General features: G+C 46.3%; 1 protein-coding gene across 2 annotated transcripts in view; it reads left to right on the plus strand.

Moving 5' to 3' along the window:
* WISP1 (WNT1 inducible signaling pathway protein 1) overlaps positions 1–24112 on the plus strand; it is a 52976-nt gene that overhangs the window by 22923 nt on the left and 5941 nt on the right. The window contains exons 2-3 of one of the 2 annotated variants that reach the window (XM_006021983.2): positions 19481–19760; positions 21993–22250. In XM_006021983.2, the coding sequence (XP_006022045.1) occupies positions 19481–19760; positions 21993–22250 (538 nt within the window). Of the gene's footprint in view, positions 1–19480; positions 19761–21992; positions 22251–24112 lie in introns of those variants that run through there. The other variant, XM_006021984.2, reaches the window with a different exon arrangement.

Consider the following 24112-nt stretch of genomic DNA (forward strand, 5'->3'; position numbering starts at 1 on the left):
CACTTGCTGAGCCTGTCCAGGTCAGCCTGGATCACCCGCCTGTCTTCTGGTGTGGATGTTTGCCCCAAAGTTTGGTGTCATAGGCGAACTTGGCCAGTCCGCTTCTAACTCCAGTGTCCACATCATTAATGAAGATGTTGAACAGTATGGGTCCAAGAACAGAGCCTTGGGGGACACCACTGGTCACAGGGCACCATGATGAGTGACTTCCATCAATTACTACCCTCTGGGTCTGACCACGGATCCAGTTTTCCAGCCAGTGGATCGTGGAGGACCCAAGGCAACAATTGGCCAGTTTCACCAAGAGGTGATCATGGGACACCAGATTGAGGGCTTTTTTGAAGTCAGGATATATGACATCAATCTCTTCTCCCTTGTCCAGGTGATAGGTCACCTGGTCGTAGAAGGAAATGAGATTGGTCAAGCAAGACCTACATCTTGGTGTCTACACGTGCGCCCCTATTAGGCTGGAGTAAACTAATTTACTCCACAGCAGGATAGTACTTGTAAATACAATACTTCTTAAAAATGCTGCAGCAGCACGTGTAGACACTGTCCTGACTGGCTTTGGCACATGGGTGCTTCAATGCGGGGACTGCCAGCTGTCTAGCCCTATACTGAAGCATCCTCGTGCCCCAGCCAACCCCTCCACAGCACATTGAGCCAGGTTGGAGCAGCCCCAGGCTAACAGGCTGACCCCTGGGGCCTCCTGCCTGCCAGGGCTGCTCTACCCCGGCTCAGCATGCTGCGATCCTGGGCACATGTGTAGACATGCACCCCACAGCAATAAGCTGCTCTGGAGCTTATTGCTGCACATTAATAGGCATATGTAGATTCACCCATTCTTATTTAAAGTAGCTCAGGTGATTTCATAAGTTTCCCTTTAGCAGCCCACATCTTAATTGATAGAGGCATTGTCCTACTAGTGCCTCCCCTCCTATTACACTGGTGGGGGCCATCTGCTCTCACAATGGTGCTTACATGAAAAGGGCACTTTAAGAGAGTTTTAGTTTGCTAATCATTCACCTTCTTGTATTGTCTGTTGTCTGCTAGGAACAAGGACAAGACTACAATGATGCCTCTACCTAACTTTGTGCAGACCACTGATGGTCCACCAATATGGTGGTATCCTCTGTAGAGACACACCCAGTGGGTGAGGGCCACACTCCTTATTTTGGGATGTATACTTATGGACTATTTCAGGTTTTGTCTAACAGATCATTAATATTTATGATGGCCATACAATCTGAATGGACATTAGCAGCTCAAATTCATTAAATTAGTGGTGGGGGGAAGTCTAGCAGAAGAGCACCCATCATCATTACACAGAGGAGTTATTGTGCATTGCCCCCCCTTGTGTGGGTGGCTTTTTAAACACTTCTATTTGATATAGCCTGTTCACTTTCCAGCACCTGATTCCTCTTTGAAGTCAGGATTGGGGGCTGCTGCTCTGATTAAGTCATGGGCAGGATAAGTCAGAGTAGAGGGGAAAAGAAATACACTTTTCACCCATCAACTCCGGAGCAGCCGTGGCCACCATTGGTTTTGATGGGTGAAGGAAGGGAGATGAGAGAAGGCCTATCAAGCCCCATGCTGGTAGGGGAAGGGATAGACAGGCTCATGAGACAGGACCCAGAAATGAATGTCTGTTCTTCACATGGCTCTTCATCCACTGTACCAGTTTGTTCTGCTTCCTCCTTCTAGGGGTAATGGTAGAAGTTCAATTGACCAACAAGTGTGGTGCTCTAGATGAGATGAGAAAGCAAAGCTCAGATGTATAAGCAGGGGAGTATTAAGTGGACAGGAGGAGTTATTTTCTTTGAAGACACCACTAGTGGTTCATTACTGGCATGCTGAAACTAGTTCTAGAGGCTACTTTATAAATAATTTTTAAAGTTTGGAAAATATTTATTTTAAAAGAAAAAGAAGAACATGACTGACTCACCTGAGCTAGAAGTCCTGCATCTCAGGGAGAGACTAAAGAAGCCTGGTTTAGTCACCCTGTCAAGATCAGGTGAACGGGTGACTTGAATGTAGTCTGCCAAGGCAACTGGGGAAGCGACTTCTCAAAGCAAGACAGCAGAGAAAGGCGCAAGGTGTTGTAACTGGACATAGAAGCCAGACAAATTCAGCTGAGAAATACAATTAATTTTTAATGGCATGGATAATTAACCTCTGACTCAACTTAATTAGGGGCAAGGCACATTGTCCTTTATTTGAAGTCCTTAGACTTCAGGACTGGATATTTTCCAGGATATGTTATTGTTTGAACAGAAATTAGGGGCTTCTTGCTGAACTAGCTGGCTGTGGTTGTCTGGCTAGTGTCATTGGGGAAGTCAGACTAGAGGACCACAATCATCTCTTTGAAGACTATCATCCAGAAATTGCTTCAGTGGGTTGACTGTGGGCATGGGCTGGTTCTTGCCAGGATCTCCTCCTGGTCCTCCTCCTGTCCCCTAGGGAGAGATCAATCTGAGTCAGCCGTGCTCCTGGTTCTGCCTCTGTCTACCATCTAGGAATAGGGACCAGCCACTGGGTTCAAACCCAACAGCTAACTTTTGCCAACCACACAGTACATTGAAAATATGAGAATAGTCAAGTCGAGTCTATGTAGTCTAGTTGGTGCAGAAAATCCCACTGGTGCCAGTGAATGTCTGACAAGCTCCACGTTCCTGGGCTGTAGAAATTATCACTTTCGGGTAGCACAGGAAATAAGTCCGGGAAACATTCAGGGTCATTGTGTGTGTACTCCCGCTCTTTGCAGGTTTTATTTGTTGGCCAGTTCAGAATTTACTTCACTCTGTAAATCAGCTGATTTATATTAGCCTCAGTATTAGATACGCTCGTATATTAACAGTACCGTTATGACAATGTGACAACATTTATCCTTGTATCCAATACATCCTGGAATTGTATTCCTTCTGGGGACTAGGAGAAGGTTACAGGACTTGGTCCGTGGGAAGAAATGGGTGATCTTCCCTGGAATGGAAAGTTGCCTTTTGCAGTAACTGGCTTGAGAACAAGACGTTACTTACTTTGGCTCACCTTCCTAGTCTGGTACTTCTGCACTATTGTTGTAGTACCTAGAGGCTCCCATCAAAATAGAGGCCTCCCATGTGTTAATGGAAAATAAACCCAGTAAGTCTTTAAGATCTTTTTCCCTCTTTCTCAGATCTTTTGGCTTTTCTGAGTTACAAACTGGGAGAGAGATGATCCTCTATCCCTTGGTAGTATAAGAACTGAATAGCTAAAGTCTTCCCTACCTGCAAATTATTTTCTCCTTTGCAAAGTGAGACTAATGAGACTGCACAAGGTTTTGTGCCTCAAAGGCCATGCTCTTCCAAAGAGAGTTTCCCACCAAAGATGCTCCTCTGGGAACCCAGCCTAGAGATGGAGCAATTTTTCTCTGAGACGCAGTTGACAGATATTTTCAAAAGGTTCATTCGGAGATGCTCGTCGACTGTGTTTTTCCCTGCTGCTGAAATTGTCTCTTGAGTTGTTCTTCCAGTGCTCCAGTCTCACAAAACAGTCTTCATCAATCCCCAAAGAACCAAGAGGAAGGAGCAGAACTGGTTTTCTTTGCTTTCAGTCCCTGGACAAGGCTGACCTTCTGGTGGGCGACGGCCTTGTGTCAGGTTGATCCTGTGGTTAAAGTGCTATGTTGGCACTTGTGGGTTCCTGGAGTTCCTCTGTTTTCTTGAGTAAATCACTTAAGTCCAAATCCTCAGAGGTATTTAGGTGCTTAATTCCCACTGAGATCAGTTTTGCACTTCCGGGCTTGAATACTTCTGTGCCCCAGTCCGACACCTGCAGAAGGGAGATGATGCTTTGCTTTTCCAGCCTTTGTCTGTTTAGGGTGTAAGCTCTTTAGAGCAGGGCTTGCTTCTCACAAGGTATTTATAAATAGCTCGAATTTGTCTGGCTTTTAGATAACCCTTCCACATCACATGTGGTCTTTTTGCAGTACCGAGCGTCCACAGACAGCCATCCATTGCTGTAAGCTACTTAGCAATATTGTCTATCATCAAAGAAGCTTTTCTTTCGAAGAAAAAAAAATAATTTATTTGCGTGACTTTAAACCACTGCAGTATGTATTTCATACTCCCAGCAGGTCGGGATTAAATCCTAATACACTGAGATAACAACTTCTCTTAGTCAGGTCACTTCATTGTTAACATCTAGAAGCTGATTAGCTTTTCGAGATGGGAAGCAGAAAGACGAGGGAGACATGGTTGCAGCTAATCATGATGCCCACGCTGGCATGTTTTGAGGGTTATTTCGGCAGTGTGTTTCTACCCTGATCTCACTGTAATTGTTTGATGCGTTGTAGCAATGATTCAGCATGCCAAAGTGGTCAGTTTGCCAGCGGTCAATGGGAAGGAGACTCGACTGCCTTCTGCTTTAGCTGGGGTAGAGCAGAGCAGAACGTGGAGCAACCATGGTTGGGACAATAACAGGGAGACCAGACATGTGAGCGCCTTTGTCCTGCAGCTGCACCAAGGCAGGGGAGAAACAGCACGATAGACTCACAGTGCCGGACAGCAGCTCCCTCCAACATGCCACACTGCCCCACCTGAATGCCTCCACCTTAAGCCAGAAGGAGCATAGCCATGTCCAGGCCCAGTGGCCCTACTTAGCCCTTTCACTCAGCTAGGTGAATTAGCTCACCTGAAGCATTTTGTGGAGGTGGCTACACTGCTTTCAGCTCCAGAGGTAGCCAGCAAGAAGGAACGGTGTGTCCCAGGGTGTCGCTACCTGGCACAGGACATTTTCGTGTGGACATGCCCAGCATCACAGCAAGAGGGAGAATGGAGGTGTTTGTCCTCATCCCATGCTCACTCCTCTGTTTTCAGCAAATCCTTAACTCCAAACTCCACGGAGCTGTTGTCCTCTGCCTGCTCTGGCAGGATGCTCAGAGATCTGCAGGCTTCACATGCGGCAGCTCTCTCATATCAGGATCATCACAGGGCTTCACAGTCCCTTTGAAATGTTGCATGCTGCCATACACTAAATCCTGATGACCAAAGCAAAAATTTTAATTTCAATCCTGCAGCAGAGGCTTTGAGAAGCTGTTGTCTGAGGTGGACATCTATTTGATACTGCCAAAGGCTGGTTACAAGATCCAGCAGGAGAGCAGACAAGGAAGATTATAGTGTCTCGAAGGAATCCAGGAACACATGTTCTCAAGGAAGGGAGTAGTGTAACAGCCACGCCATGCTGAGCGTGGTCTTTACCTCCTCTTACACGGGCACACTACAGTATTCAGCACTGAGGAACCATGATAGAGATACCCTGGGAGTTTGGGAAGCTGTAGAGATCATTTACTTGTTGAAATCATCTGACGGCGCAGACAGAAGTGAAAATTTTCGCCTGATCTGACCCCAGAAAGCAGTCTGCAGCTGTGACCAAACACCAGTGCATGACTGCAGACGGCTTTAAAAGGGCCTGATCCCACAAACTTCTGAATGCTCGTTGCATGAGGGTCAAGATGAAAATGTAACTTGTGTCTGTAACTTGTGTCTGCAGAGCTCCCAGCCTGCCACTCTTTTCAGAATGGGATGGGGAGAAAAGGAGCAGAGGGAGTTCAGTGTAGGTTTTTTTCAGCTGACACTGGAGGGTGGGCCAGGTGGATTTGGAGCTCTGCTGAGGTGTGGGGGGCTCCAATCCACACCGCTGGCGAACCCCTACAAGGAGCTCCCACTGCTCCCTTTCCCCTTCCACTGGGGCTGGGAGGGGTCTGTGGCATTGCTGCTGAGACCAGACGGCAGGCTTGCAGCAAGCAATGCGAATCCTCAACTCTGGACCAAACAGCGAACTTCTGTTGGGTCTGGGGGAGTGTTGCAACTCAGAGCACTTTCTGCAAGTTGCTGAGTAACAACCAGAGCGGCTTTTCTGTCTGTGCCCTGGGACAAAGGTTTGTCTAACCTGCTCTTAAACACTTCCAGTAAGAGAAAATCTTGGACCTGTTCCAGTACCTAACCTTGGAATGAGAAAACGTTTCCTAATATCTTACTAGACTCTCTCATGCCACAACTTAAGCCCATTATTTCTTGTCCTATCCCCTGTGGACACAGAACAAACTTGGTTCCTCCACTTACTAACATCAGGCACTTTTACCAGGGGAATGGGGGGTGAGGGGGTGCTTTAATTAGAGCGGCTCCAAGAGTACTTCAAAACAGCCCTGAAGGCACTTGAACCACACAGTTTGGTCGATGAGCTTTAGTTAAAGCGCCCCTGCTGCCATTTTGAAGCATTACTGATACATGAGATGCGGGAGGCTGCGGGAGCACAATAAATGCCATGCTCCAACAGACTCAGTTTATCGAGTCTGCTCTGACACGCTGTAATTACAGCACATCAGAACAGCCTCCATGCTCATGTACAAGCACAACATTTTTTGCATTGGTTTCAAATCTCCCATCATCATGAACGATGCTGGGGGGACACGGCGACCTCCTGCATGTGGAGGCAGTGGTGTTGGCAGCAGGGGCATGGCGGTGGTGAGTGGGGAGCTCCTGCAAGCAGCCGCAATGGTGTCAGCGGTGGGGGGCTGGGTGGCAAGCACTGACCAGTGGTTGATGACCATCTGCAGATGCTGCCGGCGGTGTTGGCAGTGATGGGAGGATAGGGGTGGTGAGCCACCCACCGGCAGTGTCGGCAGCGCTTCTTTCAGGGGGAGCACCGCCAATCTCAGGGGGTGCATGTGCATCCATGTGCACCCCCTCTGCATCGCCAGTGCTCATCATCTTTCTCTTCTCTTGACTAAATAATTCTAGTTCTTCCAAATTTCCTTCATATTTCATATTTTCTAGGCCTCAACTAATTTTTGCTCTCCTGCACACTCAGGCCTCAACTAATTTTTGCTCTCCTGGACCCTCTTTCCAGTTTGTCCACATCTTGAAGTGTAGTGTCCAAACCAAGACGCAGTATTTCAGGTGAAGGCTGACCGGTACTGAATGTACTGTGGAGTCATGTCCTGTGACTTACAGTAGTAAAATATGTGTGGGCAAGGAGGGCACAAGGCTCAGGCACCAATTTGGGAGCCACCATTCAGTAACCCCCTCTAAGAGGCCTGCTTCATGGCAGCAGCAGCAGCAGCCCATGACCGGGAGGTAAGACTCCCTAGTGCTTGGTTTCCCCTGGTCCCTGCGCTGCTCATGGCACTAAAAGTCCTGGCTATATCTCTGCTCCTGTTCATACAGGATTGGATACTGTTTTGTACTAGACGTCTCTAGAATTTAGACTTCCACTGCCTCCTGTGAGAGACTATTCAACTGGATTATATTCTCACTACCTGGAAGTTTATCATGATCTTCAATCTATATTTTCCTCCACTTCATTTAATTTGATTCCATTAGCCCTGATTATACTGTCTTTCAATACGCTGAATATTTCCTCTATCTCCTTGAGGTTTCTCTTGTCACGTATCTGTAAGACGGTGGCATAAATTCCTAAGCCGACCTACGCGTATTGTACAGCTCTCATTTAATCTTTGTCATGAATTATCCTTCCGTTCAATTAATGGCTTTGATCAATTTTGCACTAATGCCTTTCTGTTTGCCGTTGACTTGCCTTTCATTTACAATAAAGCCCATCTGGCCTATTGATGAGCACTTTGAGGCCTGTGTACGTTAGCAGAGCACAGGAGAATCGGGCCCTGTGCCTTTGCAATACCAGGTGGTCTGTAGTGTGGGATCACACAGTACTGGTTTCTCCACTGTGTTAGACCTAATGTCGTCATTTCTCCCTGAGAGCAATGAATCATTTCCGATTTGGTCGCACCTCTAGGCAGAGGTGTATACAACTACAGAAAGTGCAAGGCAATAGAGAATCGCACCCCCAGTCTCTGAACACCTGTTAACCCGCTCCTCTAGTCTGGGTCCCAGACACCAAGTGCACTCGCTCACCTCCAGTGCATCCCTTGTTTCGCTTTCTAGCTATTAGCTGAAGCTACCAGCTGGACACTGGCTTAACATTTGGATTCCACATTTCTGTAATGCAAACTGCTTTCATCTTGGGATTGGGGCCAGATTATGTCCAGATCAGATGTTCAGGCTGGCAGAGAGGTCCATGTGGATGTCTTTGTTTTGTCTTGTTTCAAACACATTAATGCAGTTTTACTGATCTCTTTGCACACCCAGTTATATTTTATGGAAGAACTCCAGTGCTAGGCATTTGAAAGCAGGGATGAAAGAAGTAATCCTTTAGAATAGCCTCCTTTCCCTTTTCTTACTTTCCCTTTATGCTTTTCAGGTTTTTCCTTGTTATTGTCTGACTTGCCAATGTTGTATGTTTTCCAATGGTTTGTTGATAGTTGTGTACAGTGATGTTTTATGATTCATATGTCTTTGGTCTGATACACCTCCCAGTCTTACTGAAATGATGAGGCCCATTCTGCAGTCCCAAAGTTTGTGGCTAGCAATACATGCAGTGGGAGAGGGAGAGTATCATTTTCTGTAGGGTGTTGAGGACAATAAAATAGTTCTCAGCATCGTCCCAGTTCCTGGTAAAAGCAGGTTCAGATCCTAACAGAGCCAGCTCACACCTGTTGAGTGGATCTTCTTTTCCAGCAGCACCTCTCCAGAGCCTGTGCCAGGCAGGTGTTCCTCTATGCCTTTTTCATACATAGATGTATCTGGTGCCTAGCAAGCATGGAGCATCAGTGCACACATTCCTTGGCATAATATTAATGTGTAGGCCTTGTTCTGCAAAACCAGGAGAGAAGCAGCAAGTAAAGTTGTGCCAAATTCTTGGTCAGCTAGTGTGTGACATCCAGTCTGTCCCCTCCCAGAAGTGTGACTCTCCCAATAGGTTCCTATATGACACCCATCATCCATAATACCTGAGCAGCATGTCATAAAAATGGACTGGTCTTCAACACCTCTGCAATGTAGAGAAATGTTATCCCCATCTTACAGCTGGGAGGTAGAGGTACAGAGCTTCAGTCAAGGTCATGCGAGAAGGTATTGGCACAACTCAATAGCTCAGCCCAGCTCTTCTGCCATAACTGCATGGGCATCTTTTGTCCTCATTGGTTTCCCACTGTCATTTTATGCTGTTCCAACATATGTTAATTAAAGTAAGTTTATTTGCTTTTACTTATCAAGTTTGGCTCATGGAGTGTCAGCTCACACCAGAACGACCCAAGACAACATTATTCTGCCTCTAGAAAATCAGACAAACAAAGTCTACTGTGCGATTTGACAGAAAAAGATTGTTTTATTGTTCTTTAGAAGACATGGGTGGCAGATGATATTATTCAAGGCGAGTGGTTGATGATATGTGGTTGGTTGCTTGGGGCCTAGATACCATAGTATCTTTAACTACTTGTGGCTATGCTTTTGGGGGTCTATGATTTGGCTTTCTGTTCAAAGACTTGGGGCAGGGAAGGAGGAGGGGACAGGACTTTCCCTGATGCTGTCCCCTTTGGGGGTCTGAATAGTTAAATTACACTCAAATTGAGAGAAATTCCTTGCCTTGTGCATGGACTCCTAACAAGGAATTTATGCAGACCATAGCAAAGCAACATGGCGACAACTTGGGAAGCCTGGGCTGGAGTGAACTGGACAGCAATGGAAGCTAGGGAAAACGATAAAAATCCTACCCAGGATACCTTGATGATTTCAGAGCTGTGCAACCAATTGGTTTTTTTGTTTAGTTCTCTTCCAAACCTGAATAACCAGGGTGGGGAGAGGAGGGTGGTGGCAAGGGAATGACCTCAGGTCACACAGGATGCTCATACACAGGATGCGGATACATGGAGCAGGCTTGATTAATTGTTGGAGCGGCTCATGTATCAGCATCCCATGTTTCAAAATGGTGGTGGGAGCACTTTAACTAAAACTCGTCCAATGAGCTTTACTTAAAGCACCTCTGCAGCCATTTTGAAAGGCAGGACGCTGAATACATGTGACCGGGGCGGGGGGGAGGCATTTTAATTACAGCGGCTGTCCAGGAGCTGCTCTGATTAAAACACATCCCCCCCAACCTCCCACTCCAGAGCACATGTATAGATACCCACAAGGGCCCAGATCCTATTCTGCCTCTAAGGTGTCTAAGTGGTATTTCCCATGTAGCTTTTAGGCATCTAAGTCTCTAAATATGAACCGATTTCCTCCCATTCTGCAGCCGCAAAATTTCTGCAATTTTAAATTCCTTATGTCTCTCTATTTCGTTTGACTTGAAACTACATATTTCATTTCAAGTTTGAGCATTTTTAAGGGTTTTTTAAAAATCTTTTAAAAATGAATGGAAATTTTCAAGTAGGGTTTTTTTGGTATGAAATCAATATGTTTTGTTTAAAAATGTCCAGATGAAATGCATGAATTGTTTTGAGGGATTTTGTTTATCCTTTTGACACAAGCGGTTCATTGAAACCAACATGAATTTATGAGATTTTGCCAATGGGCTTTTGTTTTTTTTGTCTGAATAGGAGTTTTGGCTAATTTCCCCCTGACCCCACAGGTCTTGATGATTTATTCCTTATATTTTCTATGCTATTTACCCATCCCTGCTGGAGACTTTTCTCTCTACTTCTCCAGACTTTATTGATTTGCTTCTATCAAAGTCACACTGGTTCATAAACTGTGCAGAACAAATAGTTTACAAGCTTACAAACTGAAGAGCTGCAGGGTTAGGCATATAAACATTTGCCCAGCACATAGAAGATGCACATTTAGTGGGGTCTTTTGTGCAGCTGCCAATTTGTGGATGATGCCACACAACTTTAGGTGACGCTATTTTAAGCAGGCTCTAATTTATTGGCCTTTACGATGCATCGTTTCTCCTTTTAAACAGACAAGTTAGAAAATGTGCTGGGATACTTTTATGGGAAAATGTCAAGGAAATCTGAGGCTATAGCATTTGTGCCAGGATAAGCAACATCTTGGCAAACAGATGAACATATGTAATCCTTACTTTTTAATTGGGTAAATTAGGCTAGGGATGAAAACACTAAACATTTGCCTGCGTTCTTCCCACAGATATCTTTTCCAGAGTGCGCTTTTGGAAATTAATTATGCGTTGCTCTCAAAGCCATATAAATATTAATGCATGGCTTGATAAAGCAATTATATTTTTTCAGACTATTGAAAAAGAAAAGGCTCAATAAAGACTAACTCTCAATGCTGCTTCTCAGCATGACAGTGCATAGCTAAAACTATTCCAGTTGGCATCTCCAGTCCAGCAGTGCTATAAAACTGACTCCTGCTTGCTGGGTGACTGGTCTAGAGATTTTGTGTCTGGGATCCATATTTCAGCAGATCCCCAGAGACTCACATGTCTCCAAGAGCATCAGATCCTTAGCACTATATTTTCCCGTTGCTGTTATGTATCCTTGCCATTTGGTTTGTTTTCCAGTGGTCTGTTCTTTCTGATGCTTGCACATGAATCCAGCGACATATCTTGCATTCAGCATTGCCTGTAATTTAATAATATCCGAGGGGGTAGGTAATAACCTGTAGAGCTGTGCTAACAAGTGTTCAGCATCTGGGGATTATAATGAACCATAAGCTGAATATGACTCAACAATGGGCTCTTTTTGCGAAGAAAAAAAAAAGCCAATAGCATACTGGCCTGTATTAATTAAGAGTGTCACTCCCAAGTCAAGGGACAAGACTCTTCTGCTGTTTTCAGAGCTGGTGAGGCCTCACCTGGACAACGGTGTCCTGTTTTGCACGCCACACTTCAAGAAAGATGTGGGCATCCTAGAAAGAGTCTAGCAGAGAGGAATAAAAATGACTGGAGGTCTGGCAAACATCAAAGAAAGTTTAGAAGGGCTAGGATTATTGAGTCCAGAGAAGAGAAGATTAAGGGGGGTATTAAATAACAGCCTTCAAATACTTAAAGGGCGGTTATACAGTGGATGGTGATAGACTGCTCTCTGCAGCCATGTAGGACGGGGGAAGGGACAATGGTCTTAAATTGCAGCAAGAGAAATTTAGGCTTGAGATTAGGAAGAACTTTCTTACTATGAGAGTGAAGGCAAGATAGAGTTGCACCTTCTAGACTAATGCAGAGATCCATTAGCTTTCATAAGCAATAGCTCACTTCATCAGATGCCATGAAAGGACTTCTAAGGAACAGCTGTTAAAATGGAAAAAGTGATTTAAATGCAAAGGACAGAGGGGGAGGGAGGGAAGTGGATGTAAGGGGAAAGGGGAGGAAGGAGAGGGGCACTGCTGAGAAAGGAAAAGGTGGGTGGAGAAAAAAAAACAAGAAACACATTGAGGGACAGGGGGGTCATGAAAGCTAAGTGATGTAATGGGATAAGAATCCATAGTCTCTACTTAGACCATACTTAACCCAGGCCAGCTTGTGGATGATTTCTTGTTCTGCAATTTCTCATTGAAGTTGGATTTTAAAGGTTTGCTGTTTGAGAACAGCTGCTTTGAGATCAGCAATGAAATAGCCAAGTTAAGCTTCGCAACAAGCTTGCTGGAGCAGTTGTAAAATCTCCATCCTGGGCTGAAAATATCTGCATTTGGCATCAAATGTCTTGACTAAGATACAGAAAAGTCCTGTTGCTTCTCAATGTTGTAGTTCTTCATTAAAACTGTGCCCAATTCTGTGATAGCAGAAAGATCAGACAGTCTGCAGTCAACGTAGTTCCTCTGACACAACTTTTGGTACTTTTGCAACCTGAATGCTTTTCTCTGTATATTCCTTTACTGCGTGACCTGTGTCGTGTTATGACCCAAGGTCTCTGATTCTTGGCACAAATTTCAATGTGCTTTTGGTAGCTGGGTGCAAAGCTGGATGAATACAGAGTGGACTTGAGTCTCTAGGCAAGGAAACATGCTCTTTTGAAGCGACTCGGAATCAGCGATGCCCTTCTGTGCAACTCGTTAGAGCTATTATTATCACTTATGCACATGTCGTTTAGGATACGTTGTACCACTAGATGGAACCACTTGAATGGGGATGTGTTAGCTAGCAGCTATGGGTACAGATAAGCCCTACAGCTTATGTCCCATGGAGCCCCACCAACCATCACAGGGAAGTCTGGCGTGTTTGTCCTCCCATATCTATCAGGCAGTCACCAGGCTGGTGATGGGCACAGGCTGGGGATGGGCATGCTGGAAATTTTAGGCATCAGCAGCATATACTAGGACTGCTTGTTGGATGTTACTGCTTTCTCAGTGGGGTTTAATAGTTCTGATTGTCTTGGAACATGCCAAAACTGCTCTGGAAACACCACATCATCAAGTACTGGGACCTGCCATTATTAATAAGTCAGAGACTGATTCCTCTAGAAGAGCATTGAGTCAGGGCAATGATAGGAAGCGTGCATGGTGATGAATACAGAGTGGACTTGAGTCCCTAGGCGACTAAACATGGTACTTTTGAAGCGACTCTGAATCAGCGATGCCCTTCTGTGCAACTCGTTAGAGCTGTTATTAACACTTATGCACATGTCGTTTAGGATACGTTGTACCACTAGATGGAACCACTCGAATAGGGATGTGTTAGCTACCAGATAAACCTTGTGAAAAGATGGCCCCTTTTTTGATTTTTCAGATGTTTTGCTGTCTTGAACGGTTGAAACTCCCATGCTTATTTCCTCCACAGTTATTTAGAAAAGCAAATTAGGAGGGATACAGATTAATTTCTAAACCATACCAGGGGCCTGATTCTGGAAGCCTGAGCATATGTAACCAGTTTTGCACGTGAAAGGGCTTGTGGGAACAGGCTCCAAATCATTCCAGTCCATCAGAGCCTCTTTTGGGGATCTCAGACTCCTTTGTAGGAGTCACTTTTTAACCACTGACACTTTTTATCTACCATCACAAGGGCAGAGCAGTCAGCAGCTGTCTACTGCTTGTGATTTCCCTGCCTGTTGACAGTCACGGGGCTTCCCTCTATTGACTACAGCAAATGGTTATACAGAAAATGTGGTCGATGTAATATATTTTTACCTTGTTAAGGAGTCAGTACCATACACAGAGCCAGCTCTCTGCAGACCAGAAGCAAGTGCTGCATTGAGCACAGGTTGGGAATCCTAGCCCTAGTCATTACTGAATTGCCAGCTCCCTCTGATAGCACACACCTAGTGATAGGGCAATGCACTGTATCTTCAAGAGCACATCAGTAAGCTGGGGGGGGCATTAATATTTGCCTCCCAAAGAGTGAAAGTGGAGCAGACCTGCTGCTGTAGTTGAACAGGGCGCCGACAGCCAGCTCTCCCTTGCCCTGCTCACAGCTTTGCCAATGATCTGGTAACTAGAAACCAGTTATTAGCCTTCCTGTGCTTGAGTTTTTCCATCTGTAAAATAGAGACAAAGACCATTTTGACAAAGACTATGAGCCAAACTTGATAAGTAAAAGCAAATAAAGTTACTTTAATTAACATACGTTGGAACAGTATAAAATGATAGTGGGAAACCAATGAGGACAAAAGATGCCCATGCAGTTACAGCAGAAGAGCTGGGCTGAGCTATTGAGTTGTGCCAATACCTTCTTGCATGACCTTGACCGAAGCTCTGTCTTCTTCCTGGCTGTGCTACAGGGCTGGATTAAAGACATCTGTACAGGTGCTACACACAGAGGATGAGATACTTGGAGCTACCCAATTTAAAACTATCTTAAGATTTGACTTATTAAGTGTATTCATGTTCTTTATCTACAGAGCCCTTCCTTGTTAATATGACTGACAGTTTATATCACCCCCGTCTCCCACATATCCCAGGGTTTGGGTTAAGCCAGGGTGTCAGAGATGTGGCCTGCAGACCAGATCTAGCCTACTAAGCCCTATCATCTAGCACAGGGATGAGCAATTATTTTGTGCGGGGGGCCGCTTACTGAGTTTTGGCAAGCCATCGAGGACCACATGACAGGCAGCCAAGGGCAGATAAATATTAATTTTCTAAACTTTTTAGAGGCCCCCGCGGGCCAGATAGAATGGCCTGGCGGGCTGCATCTGGCCCACAGGCTGCATTTTGCCCACCCCGATGTAGCCTGTGGACCTGCATGCCACATGCAGTGTGTGCCAAAATGGCCCCGTGTGCTGGATTGGTCTGGATCCGGCTTGTGCTGCACACAGCGCACGACGCATGTGCTACATGTGGTCTGTGGGGCCAATCCGGCCTGCTCACTGCATGCACGCCATGAACAGGGCCAGTCTGCAGGTCTGATCTGGCCTGTGGACTGACCCTCACTGTTCCCTGATCGTGGTTTCATAGTTTCTCAGCTCTTGATTCTTGTTCAACCTTCAGTTTTGGCTTTTGGTTTGTGATCCTAGTTTACCCAGTCTCTGTCTACAGCTTCTGCTCCTAGCTGCTTTGACTTTGGCTATGGCTCCCAAATCCAGTGCTAATGCCAGGCCCCTCTACACTCCCAGCTGCCTGGGGAACCAGCTGGAGCTGCATCCATGCTTTGGGTGTCTAACCATTAGGCAGGACCACCTACATCCCAGTTTCTGGACACTGGGACTTGGATAACCAAAAAACTGAAGCTGGGAGGTGCCTCTCTATTCTGTATGCAAACACACTAGCATTTCTGCTTCAGGTTTGAAAGCCAAGCTATTCCGCAGTTTCAGTACCATTACTTGGACTTGTCGGGTTTCAAAAATAAAACAGACTTACAATAACAGTGCTTCCCAGGGAACTGGTAAAAAACATTGCCAGTATGTAAGAAACACCCCTGAACCATTGCCCTCCACCTGATGTCTGTAAGATTTGCACAAAAACGCAGGGCTGTTATTAATACTGGGGTTATGACCAAGACTGTCACTTGTTATTTTCTCTTTTCCCTCCTCATAGAAATGCAAACACGGAAAATAGCTGGCTTTTGTTTGGTGGAGATATATTACCCTCCACAAGTGCAAACGGCAGACCCTTTTGGAGCCTGCCAAATACAACTCTTGAGTGACTGAGACAGAATTACCAGGCTCAAATGCTTTGTTTTACCAAGCAAGAAGGGCCTTGTTTTCAGTGCAGGAACACAGGCTGGCAATCCAGAAGACAGAGGATTAGACCTCATAAATAATTAGCAATTACTTTTTAGTCTGCAACCAAGTTGACAAAGTCCCAGGCTAAGACATTTGGGAGTAATCATACAAAACAGGTTAATTAGTGAAACTTGGTGGTGGGGAGGGGATGATTCCACAGCAGAAATTGCTTTTTGCCCTTCAAAAGTATACTTGACCAAGTCTCGGCACTTGGAGAGTTTGTAGTAAGCCTACATCTCTGTCTTTGAATCTCTCTGCAACACAATCCTTTGAACAGGGGATGTACTGGCACTCGAACAACATAATACCTGAAACCCCGTGTAGCCAATAATGTTGTGGTTTATTTATTTATTTTTTTTGTTTAAATCAAAATAGGGTAACAAAGCTGAGGGATGTCTGGCAGTACGTGTGAAGTCTGGTGTTTTCTTCTTCAAAGGGGAGGGCAGGGCGCCAATGTCCCAAATAGCACAGTAGACAGCTCCGCTCCAAACAGTCTTGACTGTGCACCATAGTTCCCTCTGTCCTTCCTCCCACTGAGCCCCCAAAGCGTTTCCCACCACTTAGCTTTATTGGTCACATCCCTCCCTCTTTTAAAAACTGAACAACCAGTGGTTCAGGGAAGCTGGGGACAGAGAAGAGTCAGGATCTCAAAGCCAGAGGCTTGCCCTTTGTGAAGCCATGTCAAGGCTGACTTAAGGGGGTCCTTTAGGAGAAGGAGTCTAAATAAGGCTCCTTCTTGATAAGTCCCAAGGCAGAGTTTCTCCCAAAAGTGCTGTGCTCCGTGACAGTAGGTGTGTAGCAAACCATAACTATTGAGTCCTATGAACTAGAATCAAATGCAGAGGGAGGTTGTGATTTTTCCCCCTTTTGCAACATATTGATCTTGTTCTGTAGCTGTATCTCTACAGAGGATGAAAGCTTTTTCAGCCAACCAGCTCACTTGCTCCTGTCCAGATCAGCAATAACTTGGCAACAGTCATTGCAAATCCATTTGCTTTATAGAGCTATGCTGCAATAATGGACTCATTAAATAGCTGCATAACTGGGTTTTGTAGCTAGAGTTGGTCATTAAAATACTTCTAATGATGAACGGTCATGCAAAGAGACTGATCTCATTTGAAGGAGCTTTCTCTCACTAGGCAACAGCTTGCCGCACATAACAAAATCATGGGAGTTGAAATGAATGATGTTAAAAATAAAGGGTTTGCTTTCTTTTGTTTGTGCTTAGGGGCCTTACAGTGGCCTTAAACTGGGAATAAATTATATTTCATATGGGTTTAAATATAATGTAAGGCTGGCCTGAAAGGGAAATGGGAATTGTAGCAAATATTGCAAATACTGATAATGGTTAGTGGTAAGTTTAACCTTCTAGAGCTGTCGGTAAAGGTAGTTAAATATAAATTCACATGTTTCTGTAATAGGTTTACAAGACTGTTAATGAATCCTGAGATTGCTAGCAAGCAACCCTTCGGAAACAGTCAAAGACTTGGCCAAGGATGGGCTGAAATAGCATAGGGTGGCCCACATGAAGTAATGCAATGTGAGGGAAGTTTTGGTTCGACTCCAACAGAAAAGACCCTAGTAAAGAGGTGTTAGGCTGGCGGAGAGTCTTTCTTGAGAGGTTGTTGGAGGTCCGGTCTTTGAAGACTGCTTGGGCAGGGATTATGCTAGACAAGTACAGGCGCTTGGTTTCCAGGCCCAAGTGCTCTTGTGCCTGCACCATGCATGTGGAGCTGCTTAGAAGGTGCATGTGGAGCGGCACGAGTGGCTGAGCTTAGATGCCGCTGGGCACCCCAGAGCCATTGCATTTGTCCATCTCTGGGAGAAGTTTGTGCAAAATTGCAGCAGGTGGCAGTGAAACAGAAGAGACCTGGGCAGGCAGACACCAATAAATTGCTTGTGATGGCAACCTGCTACAGCCAGCAAGCCCTGGAGCCATGCCAAGTGACAAAGCATAGCCCAAAGGTACAGACTTTCTTATCCAGCGGGATGGCTGGAATATGGAAATGTTAGGCAAAGTTGCCAATGGTTCAATACATCCATCCTGTGACAGTTCAGCTGTAAACTACTACATGCTGTGCAGCAGAACTGGTTCTCTATAGAGAAGAAAGCTCAAGGAGAGATCATTGTGATTACAGGTTTCCAGTGACAGAGAATATCAGATGCAGCCTACTTGTCATAAAATGGCTATAAAAGAGTGGGCCAGGATGGACCATAGATGATCACTCTTTCAAAGTTCAATTTTACAGCACAAACCTTTTGTTGTGAACTCTTTGCGGATTCGGCCTTAGGTATCAGGGCAGTAATCTTCCACCTTTTCACAGATTAGATTGAAGACATTTAGTGACTGGAAGCCCTGCCTCATATTTAAACGATCACGTCACATTGCAGCTTGGTGGCACATGAATACAGTGTTGTAAGGAGACAGTACGATGTACTTATTGGAGTAGCCTTAAGATATTCTATTCACCTCTTCTCTGCCATCGTTTCTTTCCTATGCGAGAAAGCTGATGTGTCCAACCTCAGGCTGGCTGTTAGAAGGGTTAAATATTCATTTTCATCCATCAGACTTGCAGCTCTCACAGGAACCATTTGCAGGGTACTGCAATGTGCCAAGAGGCTGAGGTAGCAGGTCCCTGCTTTCTTGTCCCCCCAGCAAATTCTGGACCTTAAGTCAAAAGAGTGAGAGAGAGCAAGAAAGGCAGTATTGCAAGAACTGTTCAGTGTGGGAACATTAAGAGCTTATCACCAATGGACATACAGTTGTGATAGCCACATCATTATGCTCTAGCTCCCAAGGGGGCATGTTTGCTGTGTAGATCGTGTTTTTGATATGGAAAAGGGTAGATACGGGTCTCAATCACATTTTGCTGAGAGTAAGTATGCATTTGTTGAGGTTAACCAACACCAAAGTACCACGGAAGTGAAATCAGGCTGCTAGGATCTGGGAACCTGGGGGTTTGAGTGTTGCCTGGCTGTGGGGGTGGGAGGAGCTGAGAAACGTTCACTAGGGAGGGGTGAACCAGCTTGATAAAATAGGAGCTAACTGTCTGGATACCTGCGGCTGCTGATAAAGGCAGCTGTTTCCCCATCCCTTTCTGGTTCTGATCAGCGGTGCAAGCAAGCAAACGTGTTGCGATACAAGACGAGGCAATTTTTGCGTGCCCTGCTCAGCATAGCCGGCTCTTGAGTTTCAGACAATGTGGATAGGCTGGGGATTTCTGGCCTGGACATTTTTTTCCTACTTCCCTAGCTACTAAACGGGGAATGAGTCCACTGGAGAGAGGACATGTCCCAGGCTGGCAATGGCTGAGCATCAGTGGAGCAAGGCTGACCCCAAGTGCTGTCCTTTCCCCCCTGGCTGGGGAGGGAGGTTGTACCATCAAAGGGACGTGGTACTCTTTGAATGGGCGACAGTACTTTGGAGTTAGCCTTCTGTTCTCATCATGAAGGGGTTGGTTCCTGGCCAGTCAGTGCAGATTTCAAAGCCTTTCCTGAAGGCACTGCAAACCTTGTTCCTCTGTTTGCCTGCAGGCCGTTTCCCAGCCCTCCACCACCATGCCCCCCACCACCTCCACTGTGACAGAGGCTTATACGCGGACTCAGTATTGCAAGTGGCCGTGTGAGTGCCCGAAGTTGCCACCTCGCTGTCCCAGAGGGGTTAGCCTGGTCTCCGATGGCTGTGAATGCTGCAAGGTGTGTGCCAAGCAGGTCGGGGAGAACTGCACCGAGGCCGATACCTGTGACTTTCACAGGGGCTTGTACTGTGACTACAGCGGAGACAGACCTAGGTACGAAATAGGAGTGTGTGCACGTAAGTGTTGTACATATATTTTTGACTTTGTTTTCCAGCACTGGCACCTCCCATCGGTCTAAACGGAGACTGATTTATTCAGATCATTAGCTGTGAGGCCGCCAGCCCCCACCAGACCTCTCTGTCGGTTCAGACCCATTGGGTAGCTGAGAAGTGGCTCGGAGGGTTCTTGCTCCATGAGCCGGCGGTTGCAAAGGGCAAGAAGGAAACAGCAACCTGAAGGCATAATCCTGCCCTTGGATTTGCAAGTGCCTGAACAGCAGCTGCTGCTCTGGTGACTGGCTGGTGGGAGGAGGATGCAGGAAGAGGATCTCTAGGCAGCAGGTCCACACAGCTGGCTCTGAAGGCTTTAAATGCCTGCTTGGAAACCTGTGCTGTGAGTGGGACTCTGCTTATCCCTGGCAGCGTGGTCCCAAGGAGAGAACGGTCAGGAGAAAGGAGTGAGCTTGTGGCCTAACTCCTTCCCTCCTGCCTTTTGAGGGGGATGGTCTTGCTCTTGCATGGGATCCCCAGGCTGGCCTTGCAGGGGCAAAAGGGGTTGGGGAATCTCCCGACCAAAGAAGCTGGTTCTTGTGAGGCCTTTGCAGTCCCTTCACTCCTCGCTCCCCTGTTTGGAAGGTCTCAGCCCACGCTTTTGAGTCCTGACCCTGGAGAGGGCTGAGGACTCAGAGGACTGAGTGCGCTTGGGGCCAAATCCTGCTTCATCTATTCAGTGACTGCGGTGCAGCTCCTGGCAAAGTCCTTATGTACACAGCCAGGATCAGGGAGACGTTCTTCTTTGCCTGTGTAAAGGCACACTGATACTTTCAATAGACAGCACTTAGACACCCCCAGAGACCCATCCTTAGTTCTGCAGGAGGGACGTGAGTCTCCAGTCATTCCAAGGGGACTTTTAACCTGCGTTAAGATGCCTCTGTCTGCCCAGAATCCCTTTTGCTCCTGGCTGCAGAAGTCACACCCGTCTTAGGACTCCAAACCTGAGCAGGTAGGCAGCAGATAGCAGCAACATCTTGATCTTCTGTAAAATGCCTAATGGTTAGAGCACTTGCCCAGGACATTGAACAGCTGAGATCTAGTCCCCTTCTCCTTCCCAGATTCAGGGGATTTGAACTCATGCCACCTAAATCCCAGGAGAGTGCCCTAACCTGCAAGCTGTGGAGTAGACATGACAGGGCAGGATTCCTACCTGCCTTGGGCCCTTAAAACAAGCGCCTGGCTGCTATGCCCCCCACCCCAATACAGTCGAAAAGGGAGGTGTGACCGTGCCACTGCACCCGCTTTGGATCCATCCCTGGAGATGCCTGCCCAGTGTGACAAAACCAAAGACAAGACACAAGGTCAGAATTGCAGATGGGCACAGGCCATGGAAATTTAATTCTCTGTTTGGAGTGCAAGCTGCTCCAATTTATCAGCAGGAAGGCCATTCAACTTGGGAGGTTTGTTCAATTCATTAGAAAGAGAAGAGGCCGTTCCAGTGTTAGAAGCCAACGTTTCCACTGATTGCCCAGCTAAAGCAGGCTCTGACTCAGCCCTGTCTTTAACCAACACTGAAACCTAACAGTAGTAACGTGAGCGTGCTGCCTCTCTGTGACGGGCTATGAAACCGCAGCCTTCATGTCACAGGCTTACTGCCGCATCAGAGCCAGTTCTGCAAAATGGGAAAGCTGTTCTGTAGTGAAGTACAAAGCATTTTCTTTTAGTCTCTACATCCAAGCGCTTCCTGCTTGTGTGGGGATGAACCTGGTCAACCGTTTAATGTTAAAAAATATATAATAATCGAACTGTTGCACTTTGCTGGCAAGGTGACACATTACAGTGCATCATCACGTGACCCCCAAAAGATACGATATGTCATGTTAAGTACCGTTCCTCCTCACAGTTCATGACGTTGTGTGAGAAAGAGAAGTATAAAAATGTTAAAAATATTTAAAATCCCATTTCAAAACAAGGAATGTTATTGGGAACCTAAATACTTGACAATATCTGTTTTCATTTTTTTAAATTCAAAATGGAAACAGGATCTGTTAAGGGAAGCATTTCCTGCAAAACTCTTGAGTTTCACTCAGCTCTGAGCATAAGGCCTCAAATTTTCCCTATCTGCATTGATCGTGTGATGCTGGCACCTTTAAACGCTGGTCCAGTCAGGCTGGAGAATGCTCCTTTAAAGAGATTGGTCACTTGTAACTGTTTGCTATTTTAATCGCCTTCTCTCTCTTTCTCATCTTGTTGTAGAAATTGCAGGGGTGGGTTGTGTCCTCAATGGCATCAGGTACAGGAACGGAGATTCCTTCCAGCCCAACTGCAAGTACAACTGCACGTGCATTAATGGGGCTGTGGGCTGTATCCCGATGTGTGTAAATTCGCGCCCCCCGCTCGTCTGGTGCCCGAACCCAAAGCAAATTAAGATGGCAGGCAAGTGCTGCGAGCAGTGGATCTGCGACGACTCCAGGAGGATCAGGAAGACGTCTCCACGACACATCTCCTCTGCAGGTATAGCACCTACGGAGCAAGCATTGACTTGGCTAGAGCTGGGAATTGAACCCAGGGAACCTTAAAACCTGAGTCGTGGGTCTCCACTCCAGCATCTGGTAGCCTACCTGGCTGCTGTAGCAGACTCCTACTCCATGTGGCTCAGCCATAGAGAAGTCTCAGTGTGCGTTATACAGCAGTGCCCATCATAGATACGTTCAAGCCCATCCACAGAGATGCTGGATAGCTTTATCCAAAATGCTTAGGTGCTGCTGACACTTTCATCAGTCAGAGCTAGGTGGGCAAAGGCTTCTCTAAAAAGAATAGCTTTTAGCATGGGGGAACTTTGCTTTTGTCCCATTAACTTTGCTTTTGTCCCATTCTGGGCTGGTCATCCAAAGTAGATAGGGGCCCAAACTGAAGCCAGACAGCCTTGAATTTTGAGATAAGCTGGACTGGGATGGAGGCTTTCTGGCTGGCTTCTGTCACCCTGAATCTGAGCAGCCCCAAAGTTGGAGACAGGTTGGAGCTGACCTATGCCATCCTGAGCCCCCTTCTAGTTCAAAGAACATTTCAGACCACTCTTGTGTCACTGCATACCCCAACGTCACCATTTCTGTGAGATCTGCTCTATGCAGCATCTGGAGTATTTCAACGTAAAGGTGGAATTCAGGTACACTGTATCATCCCTGTTTACCTGAGGGCATGGACGGTACACTACCCCCTTACGTACGTACTTATATGCCCCCCCACCACAACCCTCCCCAGTACAACATGTATGTTTTAATGTGTATTCATGCTCATGGAAGCTCAGTGAGGAGGGGAAATTGTATTATCATGATAGTACACAAAGGGACTGAGGCCAGAGCAGCGATTCACTCAGTGTTGTTGGATGTCAGGTGAGGGAGGCACTTGAATTCAGTGTTCCCAAGTCTTGGTGCCCTGATCCCTGGACCATCCTTCATCATCTTCAAACAGTCCAAAGCAGAGGTGAGGCCCTGCACTCGGGTTCAAGCAATTGGTGTTCAGTTCTTAACTCCAGATCCTTGTATAACTCTGGGCAAGTCCCATAGACTCAGATCCTCCAAGAAACCTAGATGTCTAACTTACTTTGGTTTTCTTGGAGGAGCTGGGCCTTAATCTCTGCGGCCCAGTTCTCCACCTGTAAAATAGAGGCAATAATACTTCCTTTGGCTGTCTTGTCTATCTAGAATAGACATCCTTCAGGGTAGGGACCGTCCCTCAGTATCTGTTTGCGGGAGCCTGCACTACAGTGTGTGAATGCATTACAAGTTGAGAGCAGCCTGGTTCTGAGTGGCTCCTAGTGGGCTAATCACCGCCATGCCCAGTGCACTGGCAGTGCTCCCATCTCTTTTGCTTTTTATTTTGTGTGCGACACAGGGCTTTTTTGAATAAGGTCTTCTCCAGCTGCGGTATGCAAGAGGAACCAGAATAGGTGCTCCTGTGTGTCTTTTGGACAAATGGTTGTCTGCCAAGTCAGGGAAAGGGCCTGATGGGCTGCAGGCCCCTTCCAATCCAGTGTGCCGATGTGTCCTCCCCTGTCTACAGATGAAAGACTCTAACTGCATACTAGATCCCTTAGCCATGAAATCATCAGTCATGGACTATCAATCATAAATCAGCAGAAAAATTAAACTTCATAGAAAAACAGGGCTAGAAGGGCGCTCAGAACGCCATCTAAGCCATCTCCTGTTTAAAGCAGGATCAGCGGTATCTAAACCATCTCCAATGGTTCCAGTCTCATCTCTGTCCTGCATTGGCAGCTTCAATTATTCATGTATGGTTGCATCTGGGAGCCAGAACAAAGAAGGGGGCCCACTGTGCTAGGTGCTATAGAGACAGTCCCTGCCCCACAGAGACCA

This window comes from Alligator sinensis, unplaced genomic scaffold, assembly GCF_000455745.1.
Source record: "Alligator sinensis unplaced genomic scaffold, ASM45574v1 scaffold651_1, whole genome shotgun sequence".
Lineage (NCBI taxonomy): Eukaryota > Metazoa > Chordata > Crocodylia > Alligatoridae > Alligator > Alligator sinensis.